The sequence below is a fragment of the Gadus macrocephalus genome, chromosome 22 (assembly GCF_031168955.1).
Source record: "Gadus macrocephalus chromosome 22, ASM3116895v1".
Taxonomy (NCBI): Eukaryota; Metazoa; Chordata; class Actinopteri; order Gadiformes; family Gadidae; genus Gadus; species Gadus macrocephalus.
Genome location: NC_082403.1, coordinates 2,176,947 through 2,186,946, shown reverse-complemented (window position 1 = coordinate 2,186,946; position 10,000 = coordinate 2,176,947). Strand labels below are relative to the sequence as shown.

At 49.7% G+C, this 10,000-nt stretch overlaps 1 protein-coding gene across 46 annotated transcripts in view; it reads right to left on the bottom strand.

Moving 5' to 3' along the window:
- Positions 1 to 1,287: 1,287 nt before the first annotated feature.
- Positions 1,288 to 10,000, bottom strand: part of rxrba (retinoid x receptor, beta a) — a 22,830-nt gene continuing 14,117 nt past the window's right edge. For 7 of the 46 annotated variants that reach the window (XM_060043878.1, XM_060043882.1, XM_060043917.1 and 4 more), the window contains 6 exons: positions 8,374 to 8,465; positions 8,082 to 8,187; positions 2,796 to 6,252; positions 2,383 to 2,742; positions 2,099 to 2,286; positions 1,288 to 2,052 (listed from right to left, as the gene is read on the bottom strand). In XM_060043878.1, coding sequence (XP_059899861.1) covers positions 6,105 to 6,252; positions 8,082 to 8,187; positions 8,374 to 8,465 — 346 coding nt within the window. In that variant the 3' untranslated portion in view covers positions 1,288 to 2,052; positions 2,099 to 2,286; positions 2,383 to 2,742; positions 2,796 to 6,104. Of the gene's footprint in view, positions 2,307 to 2,354; positions 2,743 to 2,795; positions 6,253 to 8,081; positions 8,188 to 8,373; positions 8,466 to 10,000 lie in introns of all 46 variants that reach the window. The other 39 variants (XM_060043909.1, XM_060043901.1, XM_060043891.1 and 36 more) reach the window with 39 other exon arrangements.

The following is a 10,000-nucleotide window of genomic DNA, read 5'->3' as shown; positions in this document are numbered from 1 at the left end:
AGTTGACCGTCACCTGACCGCCGTTCACAATCTGCCTTCTGCCGTCGCTACACTTTGGATTCACGTTTCAGCAACAGTTTTGGTTTCTTAAACTTTAAATTGTATCCGAGTTTGGTACTGCATGTATTTATCGACTCGGCGTACCTCTTTGGAAAAGGTCCCAGTCCGGTGTCTTAAGGGCGAATAAAGTGACCGCAGAACAGTACCCTCCTCTGGCGGCGCCGGGTACTGCGGTCCCCTCGGAGCGCCCAATTGGGAACCGAGCCGGGGACTGCTGCTCTGGTATTTTAAGGTATTAATTAACGTACATTTATGCTGTAACACTGGTCTAAATTGGACGATAGCATAAAAGCGTTTAGGGTTTTCATTCCAAGGTAGAACTTATATGGGATCAAAATACCCACGTAAACGTGGGCCTACTGTGTTTGGTTTACTGCTACACTCAACTTGCAATTATCCTTTTTTTGTCATACAATATTTATAAAACGAGGGACTGTGGCAACTCTGTGCTCACATCGCCAAGAACACGCCTAGCAGCCTAAAAAAAGGTAAACGTTTGTCTTTCCTCCACCTAAACCAACACTTACGCTTGTGACACAAGTTTATAATCAGCTTCATTAGCAATATCAATTATTTAACCGACCACACACACACTTTATTATTGGCTCCGAACAATCCTCACCGAAATCCCCGGGACAGAGGTCTGCTGGGCGGGCAGGAGACGGCGGTTGGGTCGCTGGTGTGGAGGACAGCGCACCGGCCGCCCTCTAGTGGCGGCGGGGAGGACGTGCGCCCCGGGTGGTCACTCCGTGCCCGGGGGTCCTGCCGGACTAATGGACCTACCTCGCCCCCTCCCGCCACCAGGGTGCGAGAGGCAGAGCGCCCTGGCTAAAATGATGTCACTGTTGGTATCTTCTGTTAAAATACAAGTCATTACACATTTGGGATTAATACAGATGAGGTAGCATGACGTAACCGAATCCTAATCTTAATTAACATTTATATATCTGTACTTTACACATACTGATTTGTACTTATACAGTACAAATACATATATCTATATGTATCCGATATTTCTGTATCTATCTCTATCATATATATCTATCTAAATATCTATATATCTAACACACAGTAGAGTTGCATCATATCTTAAATATTGCCATAGTTTACGTTCAGTGTGTGAATATGAATCTAAAAACCCAAACCAGGACTTGACATTAAAAGGCTGATATTGTATTGTGGTGATTCAGTGTGAACCAGTCGATAAAGAGCAGCCGACAACGCAGGTTTACAGTATTACAACTTTTACTCAGACAGGACAGACAAACAAAACAAGAAGACCTCAGAACAGAACACAAAGAAAGGGTCCGATCCCATCGGAGGAGGAGGAGGAGGAGGAGGAGGAGGAGGAGAACCTGCAGTCTCTGGCCTCGGCTCCACCCGCTTGGGAGGAGGAAGAGGAGGCGGCGGAGGAGAGCCTTGAGTCTCTGGCCTTCACCCCCGGGGGAAGGAGGAGGAGGAGGAGGAGAACCTCCTGTCTCTCCGGCCTCTCCTGAGCCGACGGTTCCACAGAACCAAGCAGTGAGAATCCTCAGTTTAGGGCATGGTTTCAGGGGAAGTGATCCAGAAAGTCTAAACTCTCGCCACACTCATCCCTCTTTCTGGAAATGATTAGTCATCTGCGAGAAATAAATGCTCGGAAAAATCAACCTTCTTGACCCGACTCTCCATTCATCTCTACTCCACCCACCTCTCGCTCCATCTCTACCCCACCCACCCACCCACCCACCTCTCTCTCTTTCTCACCCCTCCCATCAAAGAACACTGCTGGCTGTGTGGACTAGTCTCAAGCAGACCCAGCCTCAAGCACCTAGACCTAGCCTCAAGCACCTAGCCTCAAGCACCTTGACCAAGCCTCAAGCACCTAGCCTCAAGCACCTAGACCAAGCCTCAAGCACATAGACCAAGCCTTAAGCACCTAGACCAAGCCTCAAGCACCTAGCCTCAAGCACCTAGACCCAGCCTCAAGCACCTAGACCAAGCCTCAAGCACCTAGACCAAGCCTTAAGCACCTAGACCAAGCCTCAAGCACCTAGACCCAACCTCAAGCACCTAGACCCAGCCTCAAGCACCTAGCCTCAAGCACCTAGACCAAGCCTCAAGCACCTAGACCAAGCCTCAAGCACCTAGACCAAGCCTCAAGCACCTAGACCAAGCCTCAAGCACCTAGACCCAGCCTCAAGCACCTAGTCCCAGCCTCAAGCACCTAGACCAAGCCTCAAGCACCTAGTCCCAGCCTCAAGCACCTAGCCTCAAGCACCTAGTCCCAGCCTCAAGCACCTAGCCTCAAGCACCTAGCCTCAAGCACCTAGCCTCAAGCACCTAGTCCCAGCCTCAAGTCCCTAGACCCAGCCTCCATCACCTAGACCCAGTCTCCAGCACCTAGACCCAGTCTCCAGCACCTAGACCCAGTCTCAAGCGCCTAGACCCAGCCTCAAGCACCTACACTTAGCCTCAAGCATCTACTCAGCCTCAAGCACCTAGACCCAGCCTCAGGCACCTAGACCCATGGCGTCAACAACACGGTCACACAGCCGGCCTCACGCCCATCTTAACACACGCACCGCCATCTTAACACATGACCGCCATCTTAACAGACGCACCGCCATCTTAACACATGACCGCCATCTTAACACATGACCGCCATCTTAATGACCGTTATCTTAACACATGACCGACCATCTTAACACATGACCACCATCTTAATGACCGTTATCTTAACAGAGGACCGCCACAGCCAATGGGGGCCACGGTTCACAACACTCGGTGCAGCGGGCTTCCCGTCGGCTGGACACTGCTATATACACCTAGCCTAGCCTAGCCTAGCCTAGCCTAGCACGCGGAGGCCTGGGGTCGTCGTTAGGCCCGGGAAAGCTTCAGCGTGCATCAAACGTCCGTCACGTCACAAAGAGTTCTTTGTTTCGTCATTTCCAAACCCTTGATTTGACTTTATTCCGGTGATTTATGTTTTTGTTATTTAAAAACAAGTATGAAAACGACATGTAAAAGTAATTGAGTTGAAAACATGCAGCCATGACGCCATGCAGTGCTTAATCTGATGTTGACAGCGTCTCTCAGTCTGGTGAACGTTTGTTATCGAATGAAGGAGCACCCGGCCTGGACCTGAAGGTCCCCCACCCGCCAGACGCCCTTCAGACAGGACCCTCCCACCTCCCCCTCTGCCTGGCTGGGGCGCCGTCGGGATCTCATCCCGACGGCGCAGGGGGGGGGGGGGTAAAGCGGTGCTCAAACCACAGGGGGACGACCTGCCCGACAACTGGGGAAGAGGCCGACGCTTCACTTCCTGTCTCCGCAGGAAGCAGTCAGACGGAGCCCAGGAGCAGCAAGGGGGAGGAGACTAATGAACCACACCCACTCTGCAAGCCTCGAGGCGCGGGCGGACACCTCTTGCCCCGCCCCTCACCGAGAGGAGGGGGGGAGGGAACGCCAGAGTTCCAGAGCCCAGGAGGACCTCGCACCACGGCGCGGTTCACCAGCACGCGTGTCGTTTTGCATAAAGTCCCTGCGTTGTGTTTGCGGTTGCTGGAACTTTCAAAAAGGGCTGAGTGCGGAGAAAGGACACGCTACTGAGTGGCAGAGGAGGAGGCAGCTCTACCGCCGCCCTGCAGGGGGACAAAAGAAGCTCCTCTCTGGGTGCGGAGCCTCACGGTGGCCAGGAGGCCATCATGTCGGACGGGTCGGGGCTGTAAACTCAGCGGCTGCGTTCCACCTGCCCACGTTGTTCAATCACAGTTGAGGACAGGGGCAGTCAGGGCCGGCGCTGACCGTTTCGGTGCCCTAGATTGTTTCGTATATGTTAATGGACGCCACCAACACATTTGCCGCCCTAGGCGATCGCCCAGGTCGCCTATGCCGAGCGCCGGCCCTGGGTGCAGTAGCGATGTGACGAGCCAATCACAGAGGTCCGTGCCGGGTCACAGCTTCGATGGCTCCCCACATCCACCTCCTTCAGGTTTGGTTTGAGTCCGGGTTAGAGGTCACCCGGGAGACGTTTCTTTTTGCGCCTGAGTTCTTTGTGTTTTTTAGCAGTCTACCTACTTTTACAATTTGGCAAAGTACGACCGAAAGGATAAAGCCAAACAGCCCTCCCTCTTCCGGGGGGGGGCGCAATCTGTCATCTTTGAAGACATGAATTCAGCCCAGAGCGATGAACCATGAGATGATGGGACAGAGTTTCGGATGAGGGCGAGCGGGACTGCATAGCGTTCGCTGAACGGTTGTTCAGCACAGCTGGGCCTGATGTCTTATTTACAGCCTTTATAAACATGGGGTCACTGTACACCGGCAGGCAGGGGGGCTCAGTAAGTGTCATGGGGGGGGGGGGGGGCAGAAGTGGGGTTTCCAGTAAAATACTACGTTAGGATGACTTAGCGCGGGGCTCGTATTCATGTGCCGCATGGGATTATGTTTTTAACGCTGGGGTCGACGGCAACATTGGTCACGCTGAATGGAACCGCTCTGAAAAGAACTGCTCTGAACTGAACCGCTCTGATCTGAACCGCTCTGAACTGAACCGCTCTGATCTGAACCGTTCTGAACTGAACCGCTCTGATCTGAACCGTTCTGAACTGAACCGCTCTGAACTGAACCGCTATGATCTGAGCCGTTCTGAACTGAGCCGCACTAATCTGAACCGCTCTGATCTGAGCCGTGACGAGGTCATCATATCTGATTCCCAATCCAACCAGTGTCACCGGCGACCGATGGCATGAGCAGTAGAACGCTGTGGCCAGGGAAGTGGGGTGAGGGGGGGGCCCATGTGTACAGGTGGGGTCCTCATATTATTCAGGGGGGGGGGGGGGGTCATTCAAAAGAGAGAAAGCAACAGCATTTTTTTTTTACACAGTTACAACTCACGAAAGTGCATACGACCCCGGGCATCGGGGAGGGGGGGTTTACAAAGAAAACAACAGGTCAGTCTTTAGCTCGAGTCCAGCCCCCGACCCCCCGAGCTCAGGAACAACGATTCAAGTCTAGCAAAGCCCGCTGCGCGCATTTGGGTGGGGGTGCGGGAGGGTGGAGGTTAAACCTCGACGCCCCCCTCCACCACCAACCGACTTTTCCCTGTTTTCAATGCAGTGGTAAAAGCGCTCATCTCATAAGTACAGTACTTCAAAAACGAATCTCTAACAAGTTTCTATGCAAATATATATATATATATATATATATATATATATATATATATATAAAAAAGACTAAAATATTCAAATGCTTACGGGATTGGATGAAGTCACAGGGGGGCGGGGCCGTACACTGGGCCTCCGATTGCCTCCTTCGGAAACCAATCGGATGTTGTGTGACGGCAGACATCTTAATTGAAATGCTACGCACGTGATTCGTTTGAAACTAAAAACGTACACACAAAAAAAGAAATAAAAATAAAAATGTAGCTTGCTGGTGCATAATGCTAACGGGCTAACGAAGCGAACCAAGTTAGCGTAGCGCTGCTAATGTGGAAGCTAAATAGCATTAGCTAGGTGGGAACCAAGAAAATAAACTTAAGACGTTTACACTTGATGCGTTCTCAGGAGGAGACAGTACTGCTGCCACGGCAACCAAGGATGGAAGAATGTGCGTGTGCGTGTGTGTGTATGTGTGTTAAGACAGCTTATGGTCTTTCAGAGACAAATGATTGAGCTTAATTTTGGCATTTGTATACAGGTAGAACAACAATGTCTGCGTCACTGTGTTTGTGTGTAATTCCGTGTGTGTGCGTCTGTGTGTGGGTCCTTGTGTCCATCTGTGTGTGTCGGTGTGTGTGTGTGTGTCCATGTGTGTGTGTGTGTCTGTGTGAGTGTGACCGTGTGTGTGTGTCCGTGTGTGTGTCTGTGTGAGTGTGACCGTGCGTGTGTCCGTGTGTGTGTGTTGAGTCCAGGTCTTGTAGAACAGCATGTCCTGTAGCCGGGTGTTGGTGGAGACCGGAGCGGAGCCGCACCCGTCTGAGTAACAGACCGCTGTGGGCCTCCCGGCGGGCTGTAAGCCCCGGAGTGGAAGGGCAGGGGGCCGGACCGGGGCCGACCCGTCTATGGGAGCTGGTGCGGGGCCTCCAGCATCTCCATGAGGAAGGTGTCGATGGGGGTGTCGCCAATCAGCTTGAAGAAGAACAGGTGCTCCAGGCACTTCAGACCAATGGAACGCAGCGCTGGCAGACGGAGGAGGAGCTTGGCAAACCTGCCGTGGGAGGGAGAGAGAGAGAGAGAGAGAGAGACCGGTCGACCGTAAAAAAACTAATTGAGTTGTAAAATTGAAAAACTCAAACCAGGAAGGTTGTGGAACACTACAACGTCCAAGTACATGGGTCCAGTATGCTAGCGTTATAATGCTAGCTCCGGTATGCTAGCGTTTTTTTGTCTTTTTTTCCTTTGGTTCAAAACAAAGAAGCAGTAGCCTGACTGCTATGTTCAAGGCAGTTTGTTTGTACGTTCATCGTTTAATTGAACTATAGGCTTTTTTTTGTATCTTCCTGTTTTGATCAGTATATGCCAATGTTGTTATCAATAAAAAAACATTTGCACAAGGCAAGCCGATGCACTTCTCCATGTTGATAAGAGCATTAAAATTAGAACAATTAATGGGACAAAGAAATCAAGGGATATTTAGCATAGAAAAAAGATTTGCGATTAATCGTGAGTTAACTATGACAATAATGTGATTAATCGTTATTAAATATTTTAATCGCTTGACAGCCCTAGTTATAATGCTAGCTCCGGTATGCTAGCGTTATAATGCTAGCTCCGGAATGCTAGCGTTATAATGCTAGCTCCGGTATGCTAGCGTTAATATGCTAGCTCCGGTATGCTAGCGTTAATATGCTAACTCCGGTATGCTAGCGTTATAATGCTAGCTCCGGTATGCTACCTTCATCATTTTCTATTAGGTCATTTTTATCCCGAAGGAAATTGAGTACTTTGCCATTTTAACCATCATTAAGCAGTTAACCATCACTAGCAGCACTGGGAGATGTTAACCATCACTAGCAGCACTGGGAGTGTTTAACCATCACTAGCAGCACTGGGAGTGTTTAACCATCACTAGCAGCACTTTGGGCTAGGAGATTAATCGAATTTGGATCTCGATTTTAGCGTCAAACTATCATAAAACTAATATGATTGAGTTTTGAATTATTCTCTTTTTGTACATCATTTTAGATTTTAACATTTTCTATTTGACCATTTTGTGTATTTTTTTAAGGAGAAATTTCAAAGTTCTCAGTTACAACGTTTTTTTTTGGGAGACATGCTGAATAAATACATCATATTTTCAAGCTCAAAGATAATCGTTTTAATAATCGGGATTTCAATATACCGTATTTTCCGGACTATAAGTCGCGGTTTTTTTGTAGTTTGGCTTGCCCTGCGACTTATATTTCGAAGCGACTTGTATGCCAAAATTGTGCGTACATAATTTCCGGCCGCAAGATGGCACCGTCATTCATTAGGCCTACAACTGAACGCTGCAAGCCTACTGCACCACCGAATAAATTATATTCTCGTCGTCATCGTCCTCAATGTTCTCCGGTTCAACCAAAGCTACCCCAGCCTTAGCTGCAATGTTGTGCAACATAGCTGTCACACATATCACAGCGCATGACTTGGCCAGCGAAAACTGGAGCCCTCCGCGCTCAGGTTTAGGACCGCGGCGCATACGCGTCTGGTGGAATCCCGGTGTCACTGAATTCGGTATACTCTCAGAACTACGAGTGGGACCGAAACACCTATATTGCTATTGCAATTTTATTCAGTCTCTCCAGACTAAACGTTCTTGTTTAAATGTTTAAAAATAAATGCGACTTATACACCGATGCGACGTATATATGTTTTTTTCCTCGTCATGGAGCATTTTTTGACTGATGCGACTAATACTCGGGAGCGACGTATAGTCCGGAAAATACGGTAGTCCAAAAGAAAATCCTGATTATTATTTTTTCTATAATCCAGCCGCTCTGGGAGCATGCTTGTCACACTTGACGAGTTTAATCTAGATAATATGTGTGTTACTACCTGCCCTGCTGGTCGGGGTATTTCTGCTTGCAGTAGGACTCCAGGGAAGCGTACACTCTCTCTCTCAGCATCTCCACCTCGCTGGGGCTCGACAGAGCCTTGGCATCTACACACACACAGCCAGACACACACAAAACAATAAGAAACACAAAAAATGTTGTGTAACAATAAGAAGAATAGCAATACCCTTATACCTAGCAGTGTGTGTGTGTGTGTGTGTGTGTGTGTGTGTGTGTGTGTGTGTGTGTGTGTGTGTGTGTGTGTGTGTGTGTGTGTGTGTGTGTGTGTGTACCTGGGTTGAAGAGAATGATTGCTCGAAGACAGCCCAGCTCTGTCTTGTCCATCTGCATGTCCCTCATCTTACTAACCAGCTCTGTAAGGACTCTACAGAGGAGGAGGAGGGGGAGAGAGGAGAGGGGAGGAGGTGGAGAGGGGAGGAGGGGGAGAGATGAGGAGAGGAGAGGGAAGAGAAGGAAGAGGGAATGGTGGAGTGAGGGTGAGGTGAGAAAAGAGTACGGGAGAGAAGGGGAGGAGAAGGGCCAGGAAGGGGAGGAGGAAGGGGACAGGGGAGAGAGAATAGGAGAGGTGGAGAAGGAAGGTAGGAAAGGAAAGGAGGAGAGGAGCAGTGAATAAGGGGGAGGAGTTGGGGTTTAGGATAAGGGGAGACAGAAAGACGTTGATGTCGTATACCTGGTCAAACGAAGCTCGACAATCTCTTTAAAGCAGGACTTATGAAAGCAAGGTTTAAATCTGTGAATCCTCCCCAGACATTCTTCGTGTACGAGTTCATTAAGGCCATACGCATGGGTCCCTGTAACCATAACAACACCCAAAGATATACACATAGATGACGCGTCCTTTGGATCGCAGGCCAACGTCACCGCCATATCGGAGAGGTCAAGAGAGCCAGAGTCCTTCTCAATCAACGTCTCGGTGCTTTTTATCCAGAACAACCACAGCTTCTCTCTTAAGTTGTATTAGTCTACCGGAGTGTCTTGCCCTCCCCAACATGGCGGCCACGTTGAAACGTGGCAACAACAGGATGCAGCAGCCACTGCAGCGTCCATGTTGGTGCATCGCCCCGGACAACGGCTCCGTGTCACATCGTTGTATGTGACAACGGGAGGGGATACCAGCATTTCTTCCCGCCCGAGGAGCGTCATAACATCCCGCCTTCTTCCCCGTGGTTGGTTGAAACTCTCCTGTCACTCAAGTTGGGGGGGGAGATAGTCATTCTAAAGAGCCCAAGGGCTCCGAGGACACAGCGCCTATAGGAGACGTCCTCCGGTCCGCTGGGGAGCGCCAGGAGGACTGGGCGCCAGGGTCATCATGAGTAGAGCTGTTCCGATAATGATGCTAGCATCGGAAATTCCTCCGATACTGCCTAAAATGCTTTTATCGGGTATCGGCGAGTACGCAAGTTTATGCGCCGACATCACGTCAAGCTCATTTACTACACAGGCAGAGAACATCACACACACTAGTGTTGTGCCGCGTTCGTTAACGGTCAGAGGTGGGATGTCGGATTAGGAAACACGTCATCTCCCACCCACGTGCGTTCGAGCTACCAAGTTGGAAAAAACATGGATGCTTAACTAGAATAATACAAATGTTATCGTTATAATTATAGATTATAGATGCAAATGATCATGTTCTGAACAGAGATTTTGTCGACAGTAAGTGAACCGACTTTACACTGCTGTCATCGTAAAAGAACCCTTCGATAACAACAAGTGCTTTTAGCAGATACAATGCTAGACGGTGCATCGGTATGTACTCGGAATCGGCCGACACCCAGGTTCAGGAATCGGAAAGGAACAATTTGATCAGAACATCTCTAGGCCCGAAGGAGGCTCCAAGGGAAGCCCTCCATCGTAATCCAACCTGTCAGGACGGTACGCTCTCCCAGTTCCCTGCAG